At 47.7% G+C, this 26,638-nt stretch overlaps 12 protein-coding genes across 12 annotated transcripts; 7 read left to right on the forward strand and 5 right to left on the reverse strand.

Annotated features, from left to right (window-relative positions):
- The first annotated feature begins 1,789 nt into the window (after positions 1-1,789).
- BDV38DRAFT_248918 (uncharacterized protein) lies at positions 1,790-2,579 on the forward strand. The gene is made up of 2 exons (XM_032054766.1): positions 1,790-2,133; positions 2,272-2,579. The coding sequence occupies exons 1-2, from the start codon at positions 2,047-2,049 to the stop codon at positions 2,404-2,406; spliced, it is 222 nt and encodes a 73-aa protein (XP_031912757.1). The 5' UTR covers positions 1,790-2,046; the 3' UTR covers positions 2,407-2,579.
- On the forward strand, positions 2,437-2,745 carry BDV38DRAFT_283643 (uncharacterized protein; the record flags this gene model as incomplete). Its single annotated transcript, XM_032060077.1, has 2 exons — positions 2,437-2,639; positions 2,691-2,745. 2 exons carry the CDS (start codon positions 2,437-2,439, stop codon positions 2,743-2,745), a joined length of 258 nt encoding a protein of 85 aa, XP_031912758.1.
- A 452-nt stretch (positions 2,746-3,197) lies between these two features.
- BDV38DRAFT_248920 (uncharacterized protein) lies at positions 3,198-3,591 on the forward strand. Its single transcript, XM_032054767.1, has one exon. It carries the CDS (start codon positions 3,297-3,299, stop codon positions 3,462-3,464), a length of 168 nt encoding a protein of 55 aa, XP_031912759.1. The 5' UTR covers positions 3,198-3,296; the 3' UTR covers positions 3,465-3,591.
- Positions 3,592-5,634: 2,043 nt separating this feature from the next.
- On the forward strand, positions 5,635-7,905 carry BDV38DRAFT_283644 (transient receptor potential ion channel family protein; the record flags this gene model as incomplete). Its single annotated transcript, XM_032060078.1, has 2 exons — positions 5,635-6,007; positions 6,065-7,905. 2 exons carry the CDS (start codon positions 5,635-5,637, stop codon positions 7,903-7,905), a joined length of 2,214 nt encoding a protein of 737 aa, XP_031912760.1.
- Positions 7,906-8,548: 643 nt separating this feature from the next.
- BDV38DRAFT_248925 (putative U1 snRNP complex component Yhc1) lies at positions 8,549-10,094 on the reverse strand. Its single transcript, XM_032054768.1, has 6 exons — positions 9,836-10,094; positions 9,776-9,781; positions 9,543-9,644; positions 9,356-9,484; positions 9,219-9,299; positions 8,549-9,142 (listed from the first exon to the last, which is right to left on the reverse strand). The coding sequence occupies exons 1-6, from the start codon at positions 9,843-9,845 to the stop codon at positions 8,811-8,813; spliced, it is 660 nt and encodes a 219-aa protein (XP_031912761.1). The 5' UTR covers positions 9,846-10,094; the 3' UTR covers positions 8,549-8,810.
- A 482-nt stretch (positions 10,095-10,576) lies between these two features.
- BDV38DRAFT_293702 (fungal specific transcription factor domain-containing protein) lies at positions 10,577-11,728 on the reverse strand (the record flags this gene model as incomplete). The annotated part of the gene is made up of 1 exon (XM_032062307.1): positions 10,577-11,728. One exon carries the CDS (start codon positions 11,726-11,728, stop codon positions 10,577-10,579), a length of 1,152 nt encoding a protein of 383 aa, XP_031912762.1.
- A 5,493-nt stretch (positions 11,729-17,221) lies between these two features.
- Positions 17,222-17,695, forward strand: BDV38DRAFT_283646 (DUF3602 domain-containing protein; the record flags this gene model as incomplete). The annotated part of the gene is made up of 1 exon (XM_032060079.1): positions 17,222-17,695. One exon carries the CDS (start codon positions 17,222-17,224, stop codon positions 17,693-17,695), a length of 474 nt encoding a protein of 157 aa, XP_031912763.1.
- Positions 17,696-18,236: 541 nt separating this feature from the next.
- BDV38DRAFT_107423 (uncharacterized protein) lies at positions 18,237-18,496 on the forward strand. Its single transcript, XM_032050921.1, has one exon. The coding sequence runs from the start codon at positions 18,276-18,278 to the stop codon at positions 18,459-18,461; it is 186 nt and encodes a 61-aa protein (XP_031912764.1). The 5' UTR covers positions 18,237-18,275; the 3' UTR covers positions 18,462-18,496.
- Positions 18,497-18,729: 233 nt separating this feature from the next.
- BDV38DRAFT_293703 (actin-related protein ArpA) lies at positions 18,730-20,655 on the reverse strand (the record flags this gene model as incomplete). Its single annotated transcript, XM_032062308.1, has 3 exons — positions 18,730-19,450; positions 19,523-19,837; positions 19,888-20,655. 3 exons carry the CDS (start codon positions 20,653-20,655, stop codon positions 19,388-19,390), a joined length of 1,146 nt encoding a protein of 381 aa, XP_031912765.1. The 3' UTR covers positions 18,730-19,387.
- A 283-nt stretch (positions 20,656-20,938) lies between these two features.
- alg13 (N-acetylglucosaminyldiphosphodolichol N-acetylglucosaminyltransferase catalytic subunit ALG13) lies at positions 20,939-22,089 on the reverse strand. The gene is made up of 3 exons (XM_032054769.1): positions 21,648-22,089; positions 21,451-21,589; positions 20,939-21,399 (listed from the first exon to the last, which is right to left on the reverse strand). The coding sequence occupies exons 1-3, from the start codon at positions 21,982-21,984 to the stop codon at positions 21,261-21,263; spliced, it is 615 nt and encodes a 204-aa protein (XP_031912766.1). The 5' UTR covers positions 21,985-22,089; the 3' UTR covers positions 20,939-21,260.
- Positions 22,090-22,228: 139 nt separating this feature from the next.
- Positions 22,229-23,579, forward strand: BDV38DRAFT_248936 (mitochondrial 37S ribosomal protein mS35). Its single transcript, XM_032054770.1, has 2 exons — positions 22,229-22,817; positions 22,868-23,579. The coding sequence occupies exons 1-2, from the start codon at positions 22,259-22,261 to the stop codon at positions 23,464-23,466; spliced, it is 1,158 nt and encodes a 385-aa protein (XP_031912767.1). The 5' UTR covers positions 22,229-22,258; the 3' UTR covers positions 23,467-23,579.
- A 359-nt stretch (positions 23,580-23,938) lies between these two features.
- Positions 23,939-26,029, reverse strand: BDV38DRAFT_293705 (uncharacterized protein; the record flags this gene model as incomplete). Its single annotated transcript, XM_032062309.1, has 3 exons — positions 23,939-25,388; positions 25,450-25,525; positions 25,601-26,029. 3 exons carry the CDS (start codon positions 26,027-26,029, stop codon positions 24,331-24,333), a joined length of 1,563 nt encoding a protein of 520 aa, XP_031912768.1. The 3' UTR covers positions 23,939-24,330.
- Positions 26,030-26,638: the final 609 nt, after the last annotated feature.

The following is a 26,638-nucleotide window of genomic DNA, read 5'->3' on the forward strand; positions in this document are numbered from 1 at the left end:
GCTAAAATTCCTCCAGGGGGTTTTTCCTGGAAAGCTTGCCAAATGAAAATCGTGGGATGCGGAGCCTTTTTTTTTTTTCTCGGCGGAAGACAATTTTTTGCGGAGCGAAAATATTGCCTGGCCAAACTTCCCGCATCACGTGCTGATAGCCACTGATAGCTGGGCGGTCTGAAAATCATGAGCCATACTAATAAGGCAGAAACTACCCTATGTGGTAATGGCGCTATTCCGTATGAAGAAGTATTGTATCGCGGCCGGGAATTGTTATTTGGACCTCACGCTAGTTATTTGGACCTCACATTAAGCCTATATAGGAAGGCATAATACTATGTATTGGTAATACTGCTAGTTAAACCAGACTATTCTAGAATAGGAATGTAGAACTCCCCGCAGCAGGTAGCAGGCTTCTTTCCTCCCCCGGGCCCGTAAGAGCGGCTGTATATATCTATTGCCTTTTGAATAATTTATAGTAGCCTTATTACCAATCTAATCTAGATAATAAATAGAGAGATCCTTAGCTATAAATTAATATATTGTTAATAATATAAGTAATTATTTTGAAAAAGAAAAAATCTATTTTAAGTATTTTTTTTTATAGTATACTAATCTACGTTGGTTTGTATGAATATTATATTTGAAAGGGCTTTACTAGTGTGTTTTTTAATTGTATGGCTCGCTTGACTTCTCTATATAGGCTTAGTGTGAGGTCCAAATAACAATTCCCGTCGCGGCCGGGTGAACAGAATCGTGCAGATCAATATTTTCCATATAAATTTTTGAGATACCCCTCTAAGAGCTTCAATATATATATATATATCGTAATGATTGCTTTCCGAATTGTTTTGCCTACTTAGATAACCGCCATGAGAACGCTCATAGCTGGATTATCTCAGGAATAAACGGCGGATGCACTATGGTCAGAATCAGGAGTGAGCATGTGTACTGGGCAGTTACTAGATGTATATAAGCCTATCCTTGCCAATCGCATGATGCGCGTCATCCGTATCAGAGCAGGGCCGTCGGGTTTAGATCTTGCATAAACTTAAGACGTCATTTATAGACTATACGCTGGAAGTGTATGGAACGAATGAAGATATCGGAGGAACATGATTCGAGAACCGATTTCCCGGATGTGAGTATGATATCTACAGGAGACGAGTAGCAAAGTTTGATAACCAGGCCCAGGCACCTGTGACGTCCCATCGGGATCATATACATCATGGTAGAAGGGAGTACTCATGGAAAAAGCACATGCATACTTACTCCTTTGAGCCTAAATGGGACTGGTTAGCTAGTTACCCCTCAGCGCCGGAGATTCATAACTACTTCTCCGGGTTTGCGGACAAACATGGTCTTCGTGATTTTATCAATTGCAACCTTCGGGGTGGTGATTGCTAATTGGGATGATGTAAACTCACAGTGGAATGTCCAAGTTGAAAATCCCATGAAGGAAGTGCTTGAGAAAAGGTGTGGCTGCCTGGTATATGGCGCTGGCTATTTAAGCCCCTGGATTGGCCTTCTATACCAGGCCTTGGAACGTTCACTGGATGACTACTCCATACCGCAAGCTGGGATAAATCTTTCGTTGACTGGAACGCGGATCGGGTTGATTGGGAATGGGTAAGGCTAGTTGCTCCTTCCTGTTCACGGCCCCAAGTTGCTGAGTTTGCTAGGTCTTCCGGTATACAGTTGCTTCCTGAGCTTCAAAGGTAAGTTAAGGTATCTTTGTACGTTACATCTCTAAGAGCTCAAATAAGGACTGTAGGACATTTCATAGCCTTCATGCGCGGAACGACCTGAGTGATTCCAGAAATGAGATACGGACAACATAGGTACACAGATGAAGAGAAGCAGACATTCCGAGGCCAGCTAGGCGACCTTTCTGCTTCTCTTCCTTAAAAAATACGATATCCCAGCAAGCAGCCACCCAAAGATCGAAACATTTAATGACGGATGCGATTGGTGATGATACCCTTGCAGAAAAGCTGATCTCTCCGATACCTACCTCGCCAGCAACATATCTTACTGTCGATGTTATAGCCCAGTATGGATTACCTGGAAAGCCTCAAAAAGCCCAACGTCACGCCAGTTCTTGAGAGTATCAAGGAGATAACACCATCTGGCGGCATAATGCTAGACGATAGTAAGTATGCGTTTGATGTTTTGGTTTGTGCTACAGGCTTCTACACCAGCTTGCGACCAGCATTTTTATTTATAGGCCGCAATGACACCAACCTTGCCGAAGTATGGGAAAAGGAACCACGAAGTTACCTGGGAGTCGCGGCTCACGGTTTTCCGAACTACTTCATGTTACTTGGTCCTAACAGTCCCCTTGCCAAGTCACCCCTCATCTTGTGCATTGAGGCACAGGGACATCATATAGCCAAGTTTCTCAACTGGTGGTAGAAAGAGGACGTTCGCACCCTCGAGCTCAGAATGGAAGTGGTCGATGACTTCATGGAGCAGAAGGACATATTCATGACGACCACAATCTGGGAGAACGACTGTCGATCCTGGTTCAAAAATGCCAACACCGGTAAGATCAGTGAATTATGGCCTGGGAGCGGACTAAGCAAAATAGAAGCCGTGGCCCTTCAGCGGTTCGAGGATTTCTACGTTATATACGCGACAAAGAACCGGTTCGCCTATCTAGGTAATGGATTTAGTTAAACGCACTTATAACCTAAAAGCGATCTGACACATTATGTGCGCCACAAGGACAATGGCGAATTTGGTGTTTCCTGAGTTGATGAGTGTTGATAATGCCAAGGACAGCGCAGCAAAGATAGAGATGAACTTGCTGGTCTAGCTATTTTCAGGGAGTCCGTTTAGGCAGTTATAATATGTAGTTATTAGTTGGTTACCCACCCGGCGGTTTATCTAAAACGAGATTCTAAGCCACTCATAAAGAAGACGAGGGGTGTACGGAGTATTTCAACTAGATTAATCGGAATGGGTATGAAACAGACCACTAATGAGGTAAATGGTGAAGCTAGTGGCCAAGACGCAGTGTGACAGGAAAAGTTCTTCGCGGTCTGGGTTCAGAAAAGACCCCGTACTAAAAATAGGAAACACCTACCGCCCATGGTTGAGAAATCAGCTTCATTTCCAAAACTTTCCCTAGAAATTACGGGGTCATGATTCATTCACTTTACAAGAATTTTAATGAACCAGGAAATACAGGAGAGAAATACTATGTCAACTCATCGCGTTCCCCAGGTGTCCGATCATGAGGATCCGATGGGGTCAAGACGTCATGACACGCATTCCGATGATGGCAGAGGCAACGATGATCAATGCTGATCACCTCAGGGATGGAGGAGGGGAAATTTCCATCGCCAGGGTTTTTATCTATATTCAAAGAAACTTGTAGCGATTGTTGTTCTCATTTTAATAAGAATCTACTCCGTACAATGAATCAATTGACGCCCAAGACAATTTTATTACCAAATTTCCATTCTTGAGTAATTCAGAAGGGCAACCTGATTGCCCTTGTTTTTGACTGGGAGGGGCTGTGCATTGTCGACTAACGAACAGAATGCCACTTAGTTAGTTCTTGTAACCTTCTTGGTAATCTCAACCCTAGCCGAGTTGTTTAATTAATGAAGAAAGTGAAAAAAAAAATTTACGAATACGTCGACAAGAGAGCGGAGATGAGCCTCTTGATATTGATATACCGTGTACTCCGTATGTTACATCGATTGGGAGATCACCATGAGGTGCGAATGGTTGACAGCTTCGATACAAGTTAAACCCACGTTATGAGCATATGGAGTATGGAGTGCATATGCAATGGTACTTTCATTGCATCTCTTACAGGGCCAATAATGACTGGTGGATCTAGCAGTATGCACTGATGTACTCCGTACAGTGTACATACTGTGAGATATCATTTAGTTATTAATAGAAACCCGTGAAGCAGCAGTCGCCCAGTCCTACGAAGCGCGAAGGATGTCAGTAGGCAGAAAGACAAGGCAAGGAAAAAAAAAGTCGATAGGTACTCCAGAGTCGATGTGTTCATTGACTGGACGGCGGCGGTTATCCTCAGCGTCCGAACGCAAGAAAATAGGGTAAGACGAGCGGCAAGAAGATCCACAGATCATACTACTACTGTGAAGTTGGCTTTTTTTTTATCCTACTTCTTACAGTGTCGTATCTGGAGATGCAACTCCACCAGGTCAAGTCATGACTGTAATTTCTCAATCCTCTGGTGGTCTTGGGACCATTTCCCATTCCCAGCCTTTTTGCAGGCGCTAACTAGGTTCTCTTGGCCGTTCGTGGTGAGCAAATCAGAGGTATGAACCGTGGGCAATGAGCATAACCATCCGCATGCGGGCCCAGAACCAACCCCTCCCCTGAGAGACGCGCGTGCGCCGACTGGAACTGAGAAAACGTTAAAAGTGAACGAGAGAACTCGACTGGTTGTCTGTTTAGAGCAAAAGGTGAGTTAATTTGTAGCATAGATGGCAAGTTTGTCTGCAGGGTAGTAGTGGTAGTAGTAATTTTTTGTGTTGGCATCATTCTCATTTCTTGGTTGTTATTTCCGGAATTTTTCATTTTTATTTTTTTTTATTTTTTATTTTTTTTATTTCTTCTTTTGCCCCCCTTCAGTGCTTCCCCATACTTCACCCCTTCGTTTCTTTCGAGCCCAGCCGGTTGATGTCAGAAGTGTTGTGCTTCAAGACACACATACATACATACATTAGGTCTAGTTGTTGCTACTACGAGTAGTTAAGGGAGAGGAGAATCCATTCTTCAGACCATCGTTACGCCAATTGTGATTGGCTCCGACGTCCTAAATCACAAAACCCCCCCGTGCTGAGTCAGGGTCTCAGCGTCAGGTGTTTCACCAGCATTCCGACCGTCTCTCCTCCAACCGGGGCTGAGCGGCTTTTCTTCTCCCCTGAAGAAATATCGTCGCCTGAAGGAGACAAGAGAGAGGGCATCTTCATCTCTCCATCTTCTTCTTTTCTCTTTTCCCTTCCCTTTTGCTATACCTTTTCCCCTTTCGCTCGTTTCTTCCCTCCCCACAAAACTCTCCTCGCCAATCCGAGTGAGAACGGTCTCCTCTCCGTTCCTGGGAGACTCAGGCAACCATTCGTCTCCCCTGGTCCCGACCCCCTTCAAGGCTATACTGTGTGTCGCCGTCCCGCTCGCTTTATTGTAGCATTCAACTCTCTACAACTCCCCCGACTATCTGACACTCGTTAACTCCTTCCATTCTTTATCAATCGCTGCTTTGGTGCCTTCTTTTTTTCAACTATTTTTGTTCTCCCACCCTCGTCCCTCTCTTGTGCTTTTAATGAATAGTCGCTGTGGTCATCAATTTACCGCCCAGTGATTCTTCAATGACGTGAAGTTGTAACCAATATAGGAAGCTATTTTACAATAATTTTTACTTTCCGCCATCTTGGATACCTCCTTCCTCACTCTCGCTTTTAAACGACTTGGCACAAGATTACGACCCAGTGTACCGTGAGACTTCCGCATCCGGCCGGTCCCAAGCTGGTGCTCTGGAGTACCACCTTCTATTCGATCTCGCTTCTGGTGTCTTCCCATTCCCTCGCTCATAACCATTAAAGTTCACATTCGCTATTTGCCGGAGGAGTTGAAGCCGGTACTCCTATCACGAAAATGCTGTTCAAGGCGCTTTTGTCCACTCTGCTGCTCGCCTTCTTGAGCGCACCACTAGTAACCGCGACTAAGCTGATCGAATCTAATGCGCTTAACCTGTGCCAAGACAGTTCGAACTTCACGGCAACCCTTTTCAAAGTAACGTTTACACCGAACAACAGGTCGTTGGTCTTCAGTTTCGATGGAGTCGCTGCAATCTCGGGTAAAGTCAAGGCGGAAATCGTCCTTGATGCGTATGGCTACACGGCACTTAAAAAAGAACTCGACCCCTGTGAGATGAACATTGGAGGTCTATGCCCTATGAGTGCCGGACCTATCGATGTCCCGAAGGCATCGATCGATGTTCCGCAAGATGTAGTGAACAGTATCCCAGGTGGGTACAGAACTATTTTGCTTGGGAACGGTCATTGTCACTAACGTGATCACGTAGGCATTGCATACACAGTTCCCGATCTTGATGCTTCCGTTCGTATTTATATCAACTCCACCGATACTGGCGAAAGCATCGCGTGTGTTGAGGCTTCTTTATCAAATGGCAAGACAGTTTACCAAAAAGGGGTCGGTTGGTCAACAGCTATAATCTCCGGGTTAGGTTTAGCTGCTTCTGCTATTACTTCTGGCTTAGGGCATTCAAACACCGCCGCGCATGTGGCGGCTAATGCACTCTCACTTTTCAGCTTTATGCAATCCCAGGCGATGATCGGTATGACATCTGTTCATATGCCCCCGATTGTTGAGGCATGGACCCAAAACTTCCAGTGGAGTATGGGTATCATCCATATTGGATTCCTGGAAAGTATCTGTACCTGGTATCAAAGATCGACTGGAGGAACACCTTCAACGACACTTTCCGAGCTTTCGACAACGTCTGTGCAAGTGCTCAAAAAGCGAACGCTCGACGAAGCCACGGGTTTAGTCAAGAAAGCATCAGATATATTCAAGCGTTCCGGTGCTGAATCCGAGACAGCCAACACATCGAATCTTGTTGTTCGCGGTATTAAGCGCGTTGGGTTCAAGGCCGGGATTGAGGCGACTAATATTTTCTTGACTGGACTTATCTTCTTCGTTTTCTTCGTGGCTGTGGTGATGATCCTCGTCTCACTTTTCAAGGCCGGTTGTGAGGTCCTTGCTAAGAATGGCAAGATGAAGACCGATAAGTTCCAGGATTTCCGTAACGGTTGGAAGATTGTCGCCCGCGGTATTTTGTTTCGACTTACTTTAATCGGTTTCCCTCAGATGACCGTCCTCTGTTTGTGGGAATTTACCCAGCATGACTCTGCAGCTGAGGTTGTGTTAGCTGTGATCATGTTCTTTTCTATTCTCGCCGCTCTGGGATGGGCTGCCTTCAAGGTCATCCTTCTGGCAAAACGTTCCATCACCATGCATAAAAACCCTGCATACATCCTCTATTCTGACCCTACATGTCTGAACAAATGGGGATTCTTGTATGTGCAATACCGGGCGACTGCATACTACTTTGTCATTCCAGTTCTGGGCTACATCCTTGTTAAAGGCATGTTTATTGGTCTGAGTCAAGAAGCACCGGTTGTGATGACTGTTGCCTTGGTTATTCTTGAGGCCGGTATGTTGATTGCCGTCAGTGTTCTGCGGCCATGGATGGACAAGAAGACCAACATCTATAACATCTCCATCGCTGCCGTGAATTTCCTCAACGTCATTTTCCTTCTCTTCTTCTCCGAAGTTTTCAACCAACCTGGCCTGGTAACAGGTGTCATGGGCGTTGTCTTCTTCGTGATCAATGCCGTATTCGCTCTGATTCTCTTGCTCCTGGTGCTGATCGCTTCTATCTATGCAATTGTCTCAAAGAACCCGGATATGCGGTACCAGCCTATGAGGGACGACCGTGGCTCTTTCATCAAGTCTCAGGGCCAGCTGACGACTGAGTTGGATGCCCTGGGTGCCGCTGCTCGTGGCGATGTCAAGACTGGATCCTACAAGTCTAGTCCATTTGATGATGACAATGGTTCCTTCTCCAGCGGCAACGGAGCCAGTATCAACCGTCAAAACCTCGATGTGCACGGCCATGATCAACCGCCCAATACCCGCCAACCCCCTGTTTCTCCAGTTGATCCTTCCTTACCACTATTCCCCAGCGACGCTTCAGGACGACAAGAGCCTCCCAGCTACAACGCGCGGTCACCGTCACCGGTCCCGCGAGGTTACACTGCTTCCCCGCTCAACAACCCCAACGCTTATAGGGCACAGAACAACCCCAGTCCATGGCAAAGAGGAGCAGGATATGATCACTAAAGGAATACAATGAATGTTTTATCGCTTTGCTAGGGACGAATTACGGCTTAGCGCGTAAATGGAGTGGGTCTTCTGCCATCTTGATTCCACTTTGTCTTGCACCAGGTGCATTTCGTGTTCTTCCCCTCTATACGCTGTTTGCTCTTTCAACCAATGTTCCTTTTCCGTATACTGTGATATACAGAAAAATTCGCTTCTTCTTTTCTTTTTTATTTACTTCTATATAACCCTTTGCCCTCTTTTGCACCTTACCAGGATTTTCTTTCTTGTTATTACACGGCGTTCTAAAGCATTGGATTTGGAGATTTGGGACTTGGGTTTTGCGGTCTATGTGATCTATATATCTTAAGACAGGGGGCTGCCATCGGCCTGAGCCGATGTCCCCGTGTATTATTTGTGATTTCATGCATGAAAGGAATCATAATGCTAGTGCTCACGTCAGTAGACGTATGGTATTTGAATTGCGAGTGATTTAGAGACACCGAATCTGTGGACACGCCTGTACACTGCGTATAGAAGAGGGCTAAACCAACCACTGTTGGTGATTCACTCAAGTAGAGAACATCCTGACATTGGACGTTACATATCACTTAAAAGAAGACGTATCAGTGCCCCAAGGCATTTGTCCATCCCAGAACCCACGCTCTAATAATAGTAAACATAACCATAATACTGTTTCTGATTGCTCTCTCCCAACTATTCAGTTCTCAGTAGACAAAAGTTTTTTTCAAAGAAAAACACCATATACCGAAGTCCGCACGCCGGAAACAGAACTCTAGTAGAAACACAACTTTAACAAAATAAGATAAAGAAAAGCAACAAGGCAAGGTATAGTTTAAATTTGCAGCATAAACCCCAAACATAAAACCCAATAGTTAGACATTCCCATCCATCCACGAAACAAATCAACGAGGCTCGCCCAATCCCGGCGGCGGCCCGGGGAGATTCGCTGAGCCTGCACCGGGCGGGGGCGCATACCCGCCGTCTTGGCCTGGGGGACCGGTTATACCGGGGGTAGAGCCGGGGCTGAAACCAGGTTGGCCGGGGACGGCACCAGGCATTGGGGGAAAGCCGGGAGCGCCAGGGGCTGGGATTTGGAAGTTCGGGGGGAAGCCGCCTGGTGGTGGGGGGAAGGGGACGTTTCCTGCGGGCATGTTGGGGAGAGGTGGGAGGCTGCCTGGAGCGCCTGATGCTGGGGGGAAGGGAGGTGGGAAAGGGAGGCCCTTTGCTCCCGGGGCTATTTGTGTTAAATCAGATGTTAATAGATCGGTTTTTTGATTGGCTGAAGGAAAGGGAGGGGGAGGTTAACGTACGAGGAGGCATGCCCGGGGCGCCATTTGGTCCTCCTGGCGGGGGGAATCCGAATGGAGGAGGTGGCAGTTGGCCTGGACGTCCTGGGGTCCCATATTAGTCTTTGGTTTCTTGGGATAGGTGGAAGGTGGGAGGGTACCAGGGAATGGGAATGGAGGGGGGAAGGCGCCTGGAGGAGCCATCGCGGGGTTCGGTACGGCCTGGCCTTCGGCGGCATACGACGAGGTGATGGAGTCGATGACGGATTGGGCCTTCTCTTGTCCGATTTCTGTACGGAATTGGTGAGCATCTGATTTGACTCAATATTGATGGACAACGAAACGTACGTTGATAGTATTCCAACACGTTCCTTAGATGGTTCCTTCCTGCATTGTGCGCCTTGCGCACGCTCATCGAGTCGTGCGTGAGGTACACATCGCAATAATCACCTGCGGAGGTAGGTCATGGAGTCAGCGAAAGTTGTGACTGGAGATGATATTATCGATATAAAGCTACATCTGCTCGATGGCGAGCTTGAAGGACATCCCAGATATTGCGGCTTGGAGAGGCAAGAACCTACAGAAGAGTGCACAGATAGTTAGCCGTAAGATCTGTTAAGCTTAGGGAGGGGTTTACATATATTTTGGCATCTTGGGAATCTGAACTGGCACTGCTTTTTGAACGTTGCAGGCGAAACTTAAACTCGGCGGCGCTCAAGTGGCGCGTTGCGCGTGATTTTTGGTTTGGTCACGGATCAGATTAACTCTGTTTGTAGGTGCAGTGTAGTGTGGCGGATTATATGATGCCTTCGGGAGGTCAATCCGGCTTGACAGTCGCTCAGAAGGTCGTAGACAAGAATTGTATCGAAATTGGATGTTGAAGCGGAGTTCCAATGCGCCGGAGATACAATGGCGGTATTAAATGGCAGAATACGTAGGGCCGACTAGATGCCTGAGGCATGAACTGCCACCCGATGTATAAGGCTTTAAAATGATTTGATTTTATTACAGCATCACGAGGAGGTTTCGAAAGTTAAAGATTTAGGAAGTTCAAGGCTAAGATGAATTGTACATAGAACTAGCTAAGCTGGCAGTGACTCCTATTGTTTAATACTCCTTATTGCCTTTACTGACAACAATGTTCACACTCTGAGGAATTGTTTCCATACAACAGTGGCAGCTAGTTATTTACTCTTTGCTTCTTATTCACTAACTATCATATAAATTTCAACTAGGAAGTTGCAGCTCATTACCGTTCTAATAAGGCTACGTACGTCGTTTCGAACCGATGTCAAGGAATAGAGCATTTCTACAAGCTCATCTCATATATTCCATCACCGCCACCACCACTAAAGTGAGTAAAGAATGTCGAGAAATCCAGATTAGGGTTCTAATAGTGTCAGAAACTGCGCTGCCAGAAGGTGAAGCCTCCCACTTACCATAAGGTCAAAATCTAACCCAAGTGGCGACTCGGTACAGATCAACGTCTCGATAGAGCCCTGTGGGGTGCTGATAGACTGAGACGACTGGAACGTCATATAGCAGTTCTTCGCACTCTCATGGACTGCTTTGATCATTAACGGCTGGATCTCTCTTGTACCAGACTCTAATGCTCGTATTTGACAAAGTATGACTGAGAGAAAGATGTACCGCTTGAACCTCGCAATTCCTAGGGCAACAATCTGAAGCATCTGATCGTTGATATGCTCCAGTATGCGAATTATAGGCCCTCGTTGAGCTTTCGACATCTCGGCTAAGGGGTCTGTAATGAGCTGGCCGGTTTCTGATGATCCTGTAGTTGTTTCTTTGAGCTGACTGGTTACCTCCAGGCCTAGAACAGTAATGACGTCGAGGTGAAGAGAACCGGAAAATGGACCAGTACTCATTACCATGAGACGTGACAGGTCATCAAGGCACTGGGAAGGGAGCTGAAGGCTCTCAGCATATGATGCGATAATCATAGCCGACTCCACACAGATTTTCCGAGAGAGGTAGAACCGTGGATCCTGCTGGGCTTGTAACATGTAGGGCCGGTGAAGCAGTAGGATATAGCGACGAAGTTGCATATCGGTGAACTTCCTATGTAGAGCTGTCTCGGCTGAGTATTGTGGCCAGTGCAGTTGAAAGTAGGCTGCGAGATCACGGCAGGCGTTTTGTAGGTCTGTAGCAAGCTGAAGCACGGTATTATACGACTGCCCTGAATCAGAGCTGTTGATCAGCTTGGCCGCCTCCATACGGATTGGCAGAGACTGTCGTATCAATAATTGAATCGAGGACTCTGTAAACTGTTTCAGTGGCTTTGGTGTAGGGAATTCCTTGGTATCTGGCCACAGATCCGCATCATTGAGGTTATGAGGCACATGTTCATCGAAGTCCCGAGGCGAAATCATTAGCGGCATTGACGATGAGTCGATAGATTCGTGAACTACTAGTTCCAGGATAGTCGCCCAAAGCCTACTCCGCATCTCTGCTTGGAACAGCACTAAACCTGGAAAGACTTGAGGGTCTCGGTGTAATCCCATAGTCATAGCCATTCTTAACAGAGAACCAGTAGACAGCCATGGTGATGGTCCAATGGTGTTTGTTTTTCGCGACACGAGAAGAAGGCAGAAAACTTGAATACCGTCCAAATTTCTCGTTGACTTCTCAGAAGGCCCTACCAGCCACGACTGAGCGGCATATATCCACGTTTGCGCCAAGTGACGCAGACGCTCCGACTCTCCTAGGATAGGGTAGAAAGTTGTGCCGATAGAGAAGATAAGACTTAGTTTGATCAGAAATGACGTTGATGATGCATGTGGTGCTTCCCAGAATTGATAATACTCTTTCCAGAAAGAAGGGATATGGACAACGCGATATATTTGTTCGAAAGTCCGTATATAAGCACTTGCCAATTCATCACAAACGTGCCTTTCAGGAAAAGTGCTTAAGAGGTCAGGAACAGGATCGTTGAGTTGCAATGTTCGCTGGCTTTTTGCAGCCTTTCGTAAGTTCCGGCATTCCTTAACCATATCTGCTATATCTGCTTTCATGTCGACCATGCTGAGATCCATGTCTTTTGAGTCTATCTGACCGCTGGCAAGCTACAACAGATCAGCCAACGGGGCTTTCTTGAGGGTTTTTTCTAGATACCAACCTTCTCAGCAGTATACATCCAGTGGCTCGGTCCAAACAGCTTCGTCTTTTCTGCAGTGTTTCGCAGACGAGGCATGGTAGGAGGAATGGTCAAGTCTCCACTCACAGCACAGGATTCTCGAGCCTGAGATAGTTCGGACAATTGCTGCTCGGCTTTACGCAGGCGGTTCTCCAAGTCCTGTAGGAGACTGCCGCTCGTTTCTGTCCCTGTATTGGCTACATCGCGTCGATCTACTTGAGTGGAGTATATGCTCCCCAAGGCACGAGATTGTTGTTGAGATTGACCCCGCTCAGTGGGAGTTGACGTAGGTATGTCCGGACTTCTTGAGACTGCCCGGACATCGGTCTGAGATGGTTTCGGCCGCGGCAATTCTCTATACGTGCAAGTCAAAGTTTCCCGAGCATGTTGGCAAGCCCTACAAGGCAGTTGGAGATCGCAGCGGACCTTACGCTCCCGGCATTGCTCACAGGACTTAGCGGGACGCCGGCGTTTACGTGGCAGCAGTGTTGAGGTTGTCCTGTTATGAGCAGCCATTTCAAGTTAGAAATATAGGAGGGTAATACGAGGATAAAAACAGGAAATGTAATTGAGGGAGTATGAGTCTGGATGATGTTTAGACTGCTTATTCTCCGGACCCCGGGGATTTCAGCTGGAATATGCCGAAGTTCGGGCTGAAACTCGCTTTATCTCCGTAGTTGCATCACATTGAGGACTGGATTTGCATTTCCAAATTTAGTGTCGTTTTGGTCCAATCTAGTCCAATTGTACGTACTGCCATTAATTAATACAGTCAATTGTGATATTTTTTTTTTAAAAAAAAATTCTATCTCGTTGCTCGAAGAAATGGCCATCATAGAACCATGATGACTCGGAGGGAAACCTGTGGCTCGGTCTAGAGATAAATACCTCGAACTTTATATACCAAACATTGTCGATTTTTGCTCGGGTTATTTATTTGGGCATATAAATACCCTAACGTAGCCTACGAGTTCGGTTAGAATCTCGCCTGAAGCTACAGGACTAGATTCATCAGTTGAATGCATCGAAAGTGTAGCTCTGGCTCATGTATCAATTAAGAATGGACAGAAAGATACACCGAACAATGGTATTAAACTAGACCGCACTTTGCACGAAGCTCTACTCAAATACTCAAACTTCTCAGTTCACCCGAGGAAAACAGCTTCCATGATTCCTCGAAAATGAGACATATGGACACGTTCTTCGACCGAACCAAGATCATCGCCATTACCATGGACGATCCAATATGCTGAGTATCATGGTGATATACACAAGCATCACCAGTCTTACGCTATGGCTCGCAGGATAAAGCTAACACAAGCTACGCTGTCATCTTGATAGTAGCTCTGGAGCTCGTCAAGTTTACCCTGGTTAGTCTTAAGAATAGAAGCTGCCTTGAAGTTGGTGGCACTAGCTTTTGTCAGCCCACTCCATTACAACGAGATGTATATTTGCTAGCTCAGGTATTTCCGCGGGGTTCAGTTTTGCTCTGCGTGGTTTTCCTTTCCTTCCCCAGGTTGGGTGGCCAGGAAGAAATCTGCAATGAAGGTTAGGGGAATAAGTCAGTTAGGGCTGTGCAGATCATGGTCTTTGCTTTCCTACGGAATGCATCCATCTCCAGCGACCCGCTCATGCTGTTCTACTGAATGGGGGATTTCCTCTGCCCTGGCTTCTTCTCTTCGTTACTACTACCCTCCGCTCATGTCGTCACAGATATGATATTGCGTTATTTAACGACTTGGGTACATAGACAAGCCATTTCATCCCTGCGCTTGCATTGCATATACACTAGAGATTCAAATCGGGCGCCGACGGAGTCGGTAATCTAAACAAGCACCACATTGCTCATAACCGAAGACGCGAGGAGAATGAGGGGATACCCCTCGTTTCTAATACTTTGTGATTGACGTGATTGGCATCGTGCAGTTGGCATTTGTCAATGAGATCGAATTGCGAGACATAAGCCTGAGCAGTGATTCTCATTCGCGCATTCCGTATGCTACCATGTGTCTCTATTCCGATCCATCTCACACTTGCTGCTGTTGTCATATTTCGGAGAGGTTAGCTTTGTTAGGTAAGATTCTGCTAAATGTAACACTCTGGTATTTGATTCAGCTATATAGATTGGGTATATGTTCCCTCAAGTCGACAACTGGGGATGATATGTCAAAAATTTAGAGTTTTCCCTACAATATGACTTGCATATTCGGTGGTAAGTGTGTTTCATGGGCTGCTATTTCACCCAGAAAAGATAAAAGATAAATCATATTAAAGACGTATCGGTGAAAGGCCCTAGTGGAAGTAACGGTATCCTTCTAGAGGCAAACCGGTAGGCATCAGAATTCTCCAGAATGATGAAGAATCATACTCGGCGTGTCGTGTAGCATCAGATCTGGAGATCCGAGCTGGGGGAAGTACCGGGACGTTGCAGATGATCTAGGGTTTCACGGCCATTCGGTGCAAAACATCCGAGGCAAACCGAGGGGCGAGGTACTAAGTAAGTGACCTCCGGGACGTCATGTCAGGCGGCCATGAGCGAAACAAAAATTCTTGGTCAAGGGGGCCTGAATTTGGGAGTTGGAACACTTGGTCCAGTACTACTCTTACTTCCCTGCAAAAGACGTACGTGACAAGAGACAGAAGAGTCAAAACCCGTGGTTGATGCGATGCGTGACACTGTGACCTGCAAGCGTGGTTGCCTGGGGCCAAAATCCGGGGAAGGATCGTAGATTCAATTTTTTGTTATTTTTTCCGGCAGTTCGAATTTTTTTTCCTGATCAGTTTTTTTTCCCCCCCAGTGGATCAGCTTTTTCCAAAAGAGTCCGGGTATTCTCACCGGTTCGACCGGGTCGGTGGATTAAACCAGTCAGCGTTTTGCGACAGTGGGGCTTATGGATGGAGAATGGAAAAAATTTTCAAGGGCGTGTCAGTGGATGAGGCATTTCTGGGTCAGCGTCATTTTTCTCTGACAAAGGTCTCAAAGTCCAGCCCTCAACAGTCTGGGGAAGCTGCCTGCTTTCGGTTTAGCCTGGCATATCCGTGGATCCTCTCAATTCCAGTCGCATCTCGTTACATGATGATATTCATGCTCGCCGTGCGGGGGTGGTTTCATGCGATGATGTGATAATGCGGGAGTGTCTCCGATCTGAAGTCTGGACTGGGGACTAGATACCTATGGACTATGTATAATGTACATAGTAGTTACTAGTACGTACAGTGAGTGAGTGATTTATTGAGAGGCAGATCGGTGTTTCTTGAGATCAGCCCCATGCCATCGTAACAATAGTAACAATACTAGTCCTACTACTAGTCGTCTGTTAGCCCTAACTGGAGATCACAGACCGTTTCGTTTCCCCTGAGCATCACCTTCGGATTTCGAGGCATTTCTGTGCGGATATTGCCGCCCTTCCTTCCGGAGACAGGAACTGACGAGAGTTATGACAGGGATGGTTCCATTCTTTCTGTATAATCTAGAAGCATCTGTTTTTACCTGGAATGTAGTATGAGAAGCTGGAGAGTTTAAATGGCAAGGCAAGATTAAAATTTGCTATGATGCAATCATGCTGCCGGTTCCCTTTTGCGGGGAAGTTCTTTCCTTGTCGAGAAGGAGGCATGAGAGTCCCAATAAATCAAAATAAATCATAATAACAATTAGGGTTGTATAGTTTCCTGTCCCTGTCTCATTAGGAGGGAAATCACTTCCCCAATGTACAGAGTACGACTATGACCGGCAGTTCCCTATAGTCTTCGGCAACGTCTAGTAGCATAGAACTCATCTAGAATCTCCCAAGTGACGCAAAATCCCGTCCTGACCGCAAAATTCAGGGCTGAACCAAGAGGACAAGGAGTCTCACATACTGTAAGGATCAACTTTCGCAATTGAAGGCCAACAAAAGGTGACGACTCGTGACCGTCGAGTCAGCAATTTTCATTACCCCCAGAAAACTCCCATGTGAGCCGCCACCGCCCCTTATTGGCCGCCAAGCCAGTTTCTCTTACGTTTCGCCACGGCTTAGGACCCATGTCAGATGATCAGAAAGGACCATAAAGCGGCAGCGTGGATCAAGCGACTGTGGAACTCGTTCCCTCCAATAGATCGCTCGGAATGCCCCCAATGGACAACATGACTGGTTCAGACAGCCGCCTGATTCTGCCGCTGCTTTTAACCAACTGTCAAAATCATGGCGCCGTACCGCGCGCATAACTCGTGCCGGACTGTGGTTGGTCGGTAGTCAGCTTACCTAAGATGGAGAAAGGGAAGAATTTTACTATTTTCTAGTTAATTTTATATTTTTATAATTTTTTTAATTGCTCATCCCATGATTCCCAAAGTCATAACTTCGGTCAATATGGAGTACAACAAATGGGCTCCACAATTCCAACCCACCGCGCAGCGACTGCGTGTGACCCTTGGATCCAAAGTGTCTGTGCCTGGAAAGAGTCACGGCAGCCAATGGTGCAATCATAGGCGTTCGTCACGGCACAACAGGGGAATTGCGAGCTTTTCTTGGCCTCTTTCCCTGGTAACACTGGGGGTCATACTTCCTGACTATATAAAAACCTTCCCCGCCGCAATGTCTGGTACCAGTCTATAGTACTAGTCCCATCAGCTAAAGAGAAGAGAAAAAAAAAAAAGAAGAAAAAGAAAAAGGAAAACAGTTTTTCTCAATTCATTTCTCACTTCTTTTCTTCTCGTGAATTCATCTCAACTTCTTAATTGCACCGTCTTCAATTGTACCTTGTACCGTTGCATTCCGGTCCATCGTTTACTATACAACTATATCCAGCGACCCGCTTGATATCCGCCATCATTGAGTCATCGAGTTTAGATCATTATTCAGATACACTCTCCCCACACAGTCATACAGCAATTATGCCTGCATCAGTGAATTACCGGGTCATTGAGCCCCATCCTTCCGTCTCACGCCCAGCTCTCCATACAGCTCGCGGCGGCGCTGGCAACATCATCAGCCTGAAGAACACCACGACCACTCCTTCACAGACGGCCACCGGTCCAGCTTCCTTAACACGTCTGGACTCTCACGTCCCCGCGGTCTACAAGTCCGGCCGTGGCGGCGCAGGAAACGTCCACAGCAGCAGTGAACGCGCAATCTTCAGCTTCGATGAAGAACTCGAACGGGACCTCCGTCGCGCCGCTCCAGTGTACCACGTCGGCCGTGGTGGTGCCGGAAACATGGTCTACAGCGACAACGGGAGTACCCTGAGCCGCAAGTTCTCCATCAGCAGCAATGCCACGTCAAGTAGCACGGGCTCGACCAGCTCCACTCGGGAAAAGGCCCTGCGCGGCTTAGAGAAGGGCTGGGGCAAGTTGAGAGGAATGGCATAGAGGGCGATTTGCAAGACACATCCGCATACAGCTTACCGTCCTTTGGTTCGAGCGTTCTCGCATTCGCATTTCGACCATGAAACTCACGACTTACGACCAACCCAAAAAAAGTTTTTGTTTTTTACATCTCTTCAATCTCCTCTTCCAACTTCACTTGCGATTCTCGAAACCTACTTCAACACCCCTTTTTAATCTCACCAATTCGCTTGCTCCACGAAGAAGCATATCTGTTTAACTTGCTGCTATTCGCTTGCGCCATTTCTCGACTCCCATGTCGATATTGATACCCCCTCCAATTGCCAACCGGCATTTTACTTTCTTGACTGCCTGTTCAGGGTACCATTAAACCTTGTTTCAACACATCTTCACTCTCCATGTCTTCATTATCTATATGTACGCCCGGTTCTGGAATCGGCAACAGGGCTTTGTACGTCCTTTACCTTATATACTATATTTCCGAACTGGAAACCGCAGCTTTAGTCCCTGCATAAAATGAACAGGAACAAGAAAGTTCGAACACACATTTTCATCTCCTTGCCTTTTCTTCTAGATGTAGAGGTATCTCTTGTAGACTATATGGATGTTTCAGAATGTTCCGCCCCTTGGTATGTGTACCCCTGAGCAATCGATGTGGCATGACGATCTACGATCCACACACCCCTTACTGCGGGGGTTCGAACTGGGTATAGTTACTCAGGTCATATATATGCACTATGCACTCTCGTATCTTGGTATTATTTCTTGGATGTTTGGCCACCTGATCTAAGAACCCTTACCATGTATGTAGTATTTGGATAAAGTATACATAGCTCTGCATATGGACAATATTACTATATCAAGTCATTTCTGACCTATTGAGCATCAGCTGTAGAAACGCAGAGACCCGCGGTACCGGGCAATTGGACCTAAAGGGTGGGTATAGTAGTTCCTTGGAGAGGTTGTGTTCAGGGGTAAAGGGGGCGGGGAGGTTTGGCTTGTTAGACTGGGTGGTGGGGGTTTTAATACTTTGTTGTATGGCCTATTATTGTGTGGATGGATATGATGTCGTAGTAGTTAGTGCTTGAGTTGTATACGTGTGGACTAAGCACGCTCTTCTGAACAAAGTTGTCTAGTACCTCTAAACTACTGAGTCAAATAGGCACTAATATACTGTTTGCAAACTGAGACCTGTCCATATCTAATGTACTTATGCCGATCAAGACTGCAATTCATACAGATTCATTTATCTATCCCAATATTTACACAGCTTAATTCAATTCGAACCGCCCACACCATAGGGGGTCAGACATAACAATTAGACAAGGTGCAGAGAAGAGAAACACACGAGTCGATTCATCCGTGGTCATGATAGCCGGCGAGAAATGTGATGGATGATCGAGCATGTCCGCTAGGACATGGGGTGTGTGTGCGTGAGTTGGTGGGTGAAGAAATAGAGATGATACGAGGGTATGGCAGCATCTGCCATGAGTATATCACAAGGGGGGGGTGCTAAGGTGAGAAAAAAGAGGGGTATCAAAAGCTGCTGCTCATCTGCGGACAACAGCAGCTGACGGTTCTATCGAGGGTTCGTGACTTCTCAGTAACATCACTAAATGTGCGTTTAGCTTGGGTCGGTCACTGTGTCGCTGTTCGCGAACAGTGGATGACTAGCGTCACTTGTGCTGTCTTGCGTTCAAGGGGTTGAATGCAGCATTAGGCGAATTTCCGGTGGATGATCTCCGGGTCTTCATGCCATTCATCCGCGCTGACCCACATCTAGAGGTTTTTTGTGTTAGTATTAGAGAAAGGTGGTTGAACGTATCCTACTGAAAGTGACAGCGGGCTTACCTTGCGGAACGTGCTCAAACCAGCCAGGATTCCTCCACCGATCCAGGTCGTATATTTTCGTTCGGCTGGCGCAGAGATACGGATCTTCATGTCTTCCACAGCCAATCGTTTGATCTCGCGCATCAGTCGGTCCGGGAAATTTTTGCATAGCGTCGAACCTCCCGACAGGACAATGTTCAGATATAGATCTTTGCGCAGGTCCAGGTCTGTGCGGGTAATCGCATCCTGGACGATCTGATGAACACCAGGATACTCCAGGCCGATCAGCTCGGGATCGAAAAGGATCTCAGGAGCGCGGTAGCGTTCTTGACCAATCTAACTGGACGTTAAAACCACCCGAAGAAATCGTAGATGTGGAGACAAACCTTGATCTTATGCCCATCAGGCAACCTGTAGTCCACGGCCTTAGTTTCCGATTTATGATAACTGTTCATCCACTCCTTCTCTTCACGCTTTGGATCCAACGAAACATAGCACACTTCCTCCTTGATCTTCCGGACCACCTCCTTCTCAGCACTCGTATACAGCACATGTCCATTCTTCCGGAGCAACAACTGCAACTGTTCCGTAACATCTCGTCCCGCGACATCAATCCGTCGTATACTGTTCGGGATCGCAAAGCCCTCATACACCGGCACCGCGTGGGAAACACCATCCCCTGAATCCAAGACCACACCGGTCGTCCGGCCGGACGCGTACAGCGACAGCACGGCCTGAATGGACGTATAAAGAGCCGGCACATTGAACGTCTCGAACATAATCTGGGCCGCCGTATCGCGGTTCTTGCGGGGATTGAGCGGTGGTTCGGTCAGGAGGACGGGGTGTTCTTCGGGCAGCGTTTTCAGCTCGTTCTCATAGACGTAGTGCCAGATTTTCTCCATGTCGTCCCAGTCCGTCACGATGCCGTGTTCCAGTGGGTACCGAATCTTCAACAGGCCGCGCAACTCCTGTGCTCGCGATCCGATGAAGACATCTCCTTCTAGACCGCCGGCCATCACCCGCGGGTGTTTTGGCCGACCGACGAACGACGGGAAAAAACATGAAGGGACTTCCTCTCCTGCAAAACCGGCGCGGATTGTCCCGCTGCCATTGTCGATGACAATGGGGGCGTTATGGAGGGTGGCCTCAGCCATTGCGAGAGCGAGGGGTGTGCCTCGGGGGGTAAGTTGCGGGCGATTAAAGGGACGGTGTTTGGGTGAAGCGCGATTGTTGTCAGAAGGCCCCACGGCCGGGGAGGCTGTGCCACGTAGGTCCTAAGGTGGAGGAATTGTTTCCGACAACCTGTAATTAATTGGAGCCCTTGGTGTCGAGAAACTCGGGGGAAATTGAGGGAGGGAAGCGTGCAGAAAGGGAGATGTTCCTGGCTGCAACTTTCGCGTACATCTGGGGTCTCGCATGTTTCCCGTGCCCGTCAACAATCAGTGGAGCTTGGGCCACGTCGGACTACAACTATAACGATCAATCGCTACCACAAAAATAGATCTATGATTCGTTCAATTTCTTGGTCTCGGTACTAAAGTCGTCTTTTCAATTGATTTAAGCTTGTAGAAATTATAAAGCTGACATCTGCGCAGCATACAAGACTTGTAAAGCAACACTTCCAGCAGCTAAGCCTGCTCGAACCGATCGTATACTTCGTTTGAGGGGCCCACAGGTACGAGTATATAAGCTTCAAAAATACAGCAGAAGGTTCAGACACAATGCCTTCATGGCAGAGGTACCGCGGTGGGGAATGAATTTAATCCAAGAAGCCTAATTCATCCGACATCACTTGCTCCAGCGTGCGATGACGTTTCTGATTTGCTCCATTGACAGGCGGCCAAGCCAGCATGCGAGCTCGTAGTGTCTCTGCGTGCCCTACAGCAACAGACACCTCCCTAGGAAAAGAGATCAGCGTAATCAACGGGGCAATTCACAGGATACCATACTGATATCCGCTAGCAATGACATATCCTTGCTTCTGCAACTCACGGGCCAGCTCCACTTGGTGGTTATCCTTCAAGGTTGTATTGGGAACAACCACAAGTGGCACTCCTAATCGTAGTGCACCCAGGATACTGCCCGATCCTTCATATCGATATCAGTCTCTCACAATCTTATCCATGGACGAGACCGCAATAATTACCTGCATGACTAATAATCAATCCTCCATTTCGACCTTCGTCAGGACTTGCTTGAGCAAGCCTCATCTCCCTGTCTAGTCCTGCATGATTGAAATCGAACCCGTCGATCTCAATACCGTACCGACTCGGGCTCCCAGATGGATATTTGCTGAGAAGCTCTTCATAGAGAGTCTGGCTGTCCTTCCCGTATTGAACTAGGAGATGCGTATAGTTGGCTTCATGCAAGGCAGCTAGAAATCTATCATTCAATATGGCCTTCAGAAGTAAATGAAAAGAAGCCGTGGCTCCCACCGTGACGAAGCATAGCTTCATAGGGTGGTTCGCGCCTTGCGAAGCCATGGCTGGTGCCTTTAGGTTTCAAGGACCTGTCTTTGGCAAATAGTATTGCACGACAATCTGCCTGGGTTGGAGAAGCATGTTAATCTTTTTCGACCGGACCAGTTCATCGCTGGTCCGCGTATCGCATCAGCGCATCTGTATTGATAATGCTCGTAAGGCGGTGGATGACCACCCCACCCAATTGGGCTTAGTGCCTCCGTGCGAACTTCAATCCGCAGAAAAACATCGCTGAGTCCTGTTCAAGCAAACCCCAGTCTAACATCCTCCCATCGCAATGGCCTCAGCAGCAAGATACCTGGGCCGGTCGGCCTTGTCCGTGGCCCGGAGAGGCCCAATTGCGATCCCATACCGCTCATTCTCCGCCACTACGCCCAGTTTCGTGTCAGAAGATCCGCCAGTGCCGCCTGCTCCCCGAGAACCTCGTCCGGAGGATCTGCCTGCTATGGCCGAGTACACCCCCGATCTACTTTCCAAGGAGGAGCGATCGATGTATGACATGCTAGCGCCCGAAGAACGGGAGCAATTCGACGCTGAGAACCGCCGGATTGTGGAGGAGTTCAATGACCCGCAGAAGCGAGCGGCTGCGTTTGCAGAGCTCGAGAAAAGCGTGAACCAGATCGAGAAGGAATATCCCATGCGGTTTGACGATGTGCGGGAGAAGCGACTTGGATTCTGGGGTGACGAGGAAGACGATGAATTCGGCCTTGTCGAGGACGCTGATGAGGAGTTCAACGACGACGATATCACGTCGATGGCCCATGCGGAACTCGAAGTACACCGCGAGATCAGGGAATACGCTAGAATTGCCGCCTGGGATATGCCATTGCTGAGCCGTAAGTGCTTTGTCCCAGTCCGTTCCTCATCTCTGCTAATCCCTCGGTAGAACTTGCCAAGCCGTTCACCCTCCCTCCTCAATCCCACATTCTCCGCTTCCGCTACACTACATACATGGGCGAGTCGCACCCCGCCGAGAACAAGGTCGTCGTCGAGCTGAGCTCCCAGGATTTAACTCCCAAGCATCTCTCCGAGGCACAGCGCCAGACGTTCCTGAAACTCGTTGGACCGCGGTACAACCCCGACACTGACATTGTACGGATGTCCTGCGAGAAGTTTACCACTCGTGCTCAGAACAAGCGTTATCTGGCCGATACCGTAAATTCATTGATCAAAGAGGCGAAGGAAGGAGACGCATTCGCCGACATTCCCCTTGACCTCCGCCACCACAAGCCGAAGACCCAGCTCCGGTTCCCAGACTCCTGGAAGTTGACCCCTGAGCGCAAGAAACAGATCGAAGCTCGCCGCGCTGAGAGATTACGTCTTGAGAAGGAAAGAGCAGGCATCGTGGATGGCAAGGCAGTCATCGCCGACGCGGCCCGGGTCTTGCCAGCATTGAACCCTGCCTTGAGGGCCAAGGCAACTGAAGAGCGAGAGAAGGTTGCTGTTCGGGTCACTGGTAAAGCACAGAAGAAGAGACTACGCTGAATATGAGCAACGTACGAATGCGGGGTGTACAATTTATCTGTCTGTTGGTCTGGGTGCTTTTCAACCTTAAAATATCAGGAGCGGCGCAATCGCAATGTCATATTAGACTTACTTATCCAATGTATTATACTCATTCATCTTCATACATACACCTTATTACCCCTTTCAATCCTAGTCTCAAAAGGGCCATGACACCAATCCTGGGCAACTCTTTATGTGTAATGTAGAGAAACATTCATGTAAATCCATTTCTGTACCTATTCCTAGGGTCCTATTTTTTGTTTGTTTTCTGGATCAGTGTATGCATGTTATAGTCGCAACCCCCCTATAATACACCGAAACACGAGCTTATTTAAATGGGGAAAAAAAAAGACCAGAAAAAAAAAAAGAAGCTATCCACAGGTACTTCACAGAAACCGATATCTCGAAGAAACGCAAAAGGTTCACATTGCGCAGTTGTTGTATCCTGGTCGTCATATCGTGCTATACCCCGCGAGGATATACAACGATGAATCCATCCAACAAAAGCGAAAGAAGACACACAAAAACAAGAAAGGGTTGAATCCGGCGTAAACGCAAGGTATCCTAGCATGGTTTGGTACTGCAAACTATCCACCCATTCATAAATGACATCCTGTCCGGCAGAAAGGTATATTTAATTGAACTAGATGTTAGTCCATTTATCATAAGGTAAAGCTTCCCAAATGCTTCGTATCCACATGGTCGAAGCCATAAAAAGAAGGAAAGGGGAAAAAAGGGTTGCTCCACCACGAGTTCAGTGCATGATCGTATATGGAGGATGGAGGACAAGAGGAATATTTTCGCCGTGTGTGGTATTTCCTGCAGATGTCCCAATACTTCGGCTTAGAATTCATAATTGACTGGGGATCCGGTGGACCTGTTGATTTGTTTGGTGCCGATGGGTGCCTGCATCGTTCTGGGATCTTTTCCCTTGAACTGATTGCGATGAGTCCGAGGACTGGATCCAGAGGAGAACGAGGCTCCAGAATGAGTCGATGGAGAGGCGCCCCGAGTCGGAGGCTCTGAGGAAGCGGCGCCCACATGAGAAGGGTCAGGGATGGGGCTCGCTAGCAGAGAGATGGGAGTATCCTTGGAGATGCCCGAAACCGCACCGGGGGGCGCAGTCGCATGACTATGATAGGTACCGAAGGAGTCAACCTCTCCCTTTTCCATGCTCATATTGTGCATAATCATTTGGGACCGGGGCTGGTAAAGACGACGCGACTTTTGGCTTTTCTTGGAGCGCGGCTGGGTCGGGGCGCCTTCAAAGGAGGTTGACAGATAGTCGGCACTCGTGGCTATAGGGGCTGGCATAAGCGAGTGAAGATTGCGAACAAATTCCTCGTGCTGAACCCTATCAACGTTCTCGATGGCGGCATGGTCGGCAGGACTAGGGTAAGGCAGACCACTCATACCTCCTCCCATATGATCCAGGGTCGGATATTCTGGAAGGGGATCAAAAGCCAGGAGATCTATCCTTCTGGGCACTGAATTAACCGGGCCGGGGATATGCTTGTGTGCATGCTTAGGGTTGGTCGAGGTCTTGGGTGAGCTCGCAGCTGGATAAGCATGTCGAGATGGTCCATTAGCCCCTGTAGCATGTTGCTGAGAAGAAAGATAGTGAGCAGCCTTCTGCTTAGAAGCCTTTTCGATATCTGAGGATTCGATCGCGCCATTTATCTCCAGGCGGGAAGGGTACTGGATCGACTTCATAGCACCACGCTCCACGGCATCATCCTTCCAGTGCTGACCATGACCAGCGTGAGAACGTGGATGACCATGTCCATTGGGCAGGAGGCTGGGAATGCCGTATTTTTCGCGGTACCAACGAGGAATATCCCGAAGGCCAAGTTTTTCCAAGGTGGGGAGGTCATTAGGCATCTCGTGCTTATAGAGACAACCTGAAGGTTATTAGCTGATTTTATGCCTTTATGAACTGCGCTCCTTTTCATGGGCCTTTACCTTGCTGCTGATAATCGCATTCACCATGGCGGATCCAGTATGAACAAAATTCTTTCTTTGAGTTGTAATGAGCGCCCTAGTAGGACATTAGCTGGTGCTCTATCTTTACTGGCGCAAGCCCTCGTCAGGTTACATGTTGGGTAGCACTTACCTGCCTCGAACTTCCGCTACCTGTACCACCACTGCTGCTAGGAACCAACCAACTGCTGGCCGAGGCGTTGGACATGAACCAGTTCTGGGAAATACCTTGCTGAAGGAGGGCGTTCACGGCCAGGCGCTGGTTTGCCGGAACATTTTCATCAGAGACAAGTCTCATGAGGGAGGCCTGCAGGTCAAAGTCACGGGAACGAGGGCCAGAAGAAGCGCGGGTCGACGCTGGCACCAGGCCATCGATGACGTAGGTTTGCGCCCTTGGACTCACAGTGCCTAAGCTAGTCATGCCCTGGGTCTCGTTGGCGGACAGTGTACGAGGGATTCCACGGATCGATATATGGGAGGGGAGCTCATCAACAGCAATGAGGGGGGTGATAGTGCCGTTTGGACGGGCACAGAAGAACTGAGGGCGAAGTGGAGAGGACATGATGGTTCGCTTAGGCCTCGAATTAGCTCAAGCCCTGTTGTAATGCTGTTGTGGACGTTAGATATAAGAGAGCGATGAGATAAACCGTTCTATGGCGCGATGTTGGAGTATACCGTCATGAAAGGGAAGGAAGTGAGAAGTGAGTTGAGACTAAATAGATGAATAAGAGGAACAGAATTTTTACAAGGAGCGGAAAAGAGCAAAAACGAGAAAGAGGAACAGAAAGGGAAATTCGTGAATCAGTGAATCTCCAGATGATGTCGTCGTGCGCGAAAGATTTGTTGCCATTCACTGGTTGACAGAGCACCGACCCAAGGGATGTCCAGAATCAAATAGCACTAAAGGACAAAAGAGAAAAATAGAGATAAATCTAAGGAGCTACTATATATGAGCATAATAACTATCTGGAAGAGAGAAAGCAATGCAAAGACATGAATGAGAGTAGGGAAAAACAATACAAGAATGGAATCTAAAGAGCCTCCGAGTATAACAAAGCATGAAAGCAGATAATGGCGAAAAAGAAATTCACACACAAAGTTTCAAAAGGGCAAAGAACAAAAGAGGAAACGCCCTAAATGTATAAGAAAAATGGACTAGAGCCCAATGCCG

This window comes from Aspergillus pseudotamarii (genome assembly GCF_009193445.1).
Source record: "Aspergillus pseudotamarii strain CBS 117625 unplaced genomic scaffold BDV38scaffold_32, whole genome shotgun sequence".
NCBI lineage: Eukaryota > Fungi > Ascomycota > Eurotiomycetes > Eurotiales > Aspergillaceae > Aspergillus > Aspergillus pseudotamarii.

Coding starts and splice junctions, on each gene's coding strand:
- BDV38DRAFT_248918 (XM_032054766.1), top strand. CDS start 2,047: ATGGATTACCTGGAAAGCCTCAAAAAGCCCAACGTCACGCCAGTTCTT. Junction 2,134..2,271: donor CACCATCTGGCGGCATAATG/CTAGACGATAGT, acceptor CCACGAAGTTAC/CTGGGAGTCGCGGCTCACGG.
- BDV38DRAFT_248920 (XM_032054767.1), top strand. CDS start 3,297: ATGCTGATCACCTCAGGGATGGAGGAGGGGAAATTTCCATCGCCAGGG.
- BDV38DRAFT_248925 (XM_032054768.1), bottom strand. Junction 9,300..9,355: donor CCCTCCATTCCCATTCCCTG/GTACCCTCCCAC, acceptor ATGGGACCCCAG/GACGTCCAGGCCAACTGCCA. Junction 9,143..9,218: donor CGCCCCGGGCATGCCTCCTC/GTACGTTAACCT, acceptor TAACACAAATAG/CCCCGGGAGCAAAGGGCCTC.
- BDV38DRAFT_107423 (XM_032050921.1), top strand. CDS start 18,276: ATGTTTCAGAATGTTCCGCCCCTTGGTATGTGTACCCCTGAGCAATCG.
- alg13 (XM_032054769.1), bottom strand. CDS start 21,984: ATGGCTTCGCAAGGCGCGAACCACCCTATGAAGCTATGCTTCGTCACG. Junction 21,590..21,647: donor ATTGATTATTAGTCATGCAG/GTAATTATTGCG, acceptor ATCGATATGAAG/GATCGGGCAGTATCCTGGGT. Junction 21,400..21,450: donor GTCATTGCTAGCGGATATCA/GTATGGTATCCT, acceptor CTCTTTTCCTAG/GGAGGTGTCTGTTGCTGTAG.
- BDV38DRAFT_248936 (XM_032054770.1), top strand. CDS start 22,259: ATGGCCTCAGCAGCAAGATACCTGGGCCGGTCGGCCTTGTCCGTGGCC. Junction 22,818..22,867: donor GGATATGCCATTGCTGAGCC/GTAAGTGCTTTG, acceptor ATCCCTCGGTAG/AACTTGCCAAGCCGTTCACC.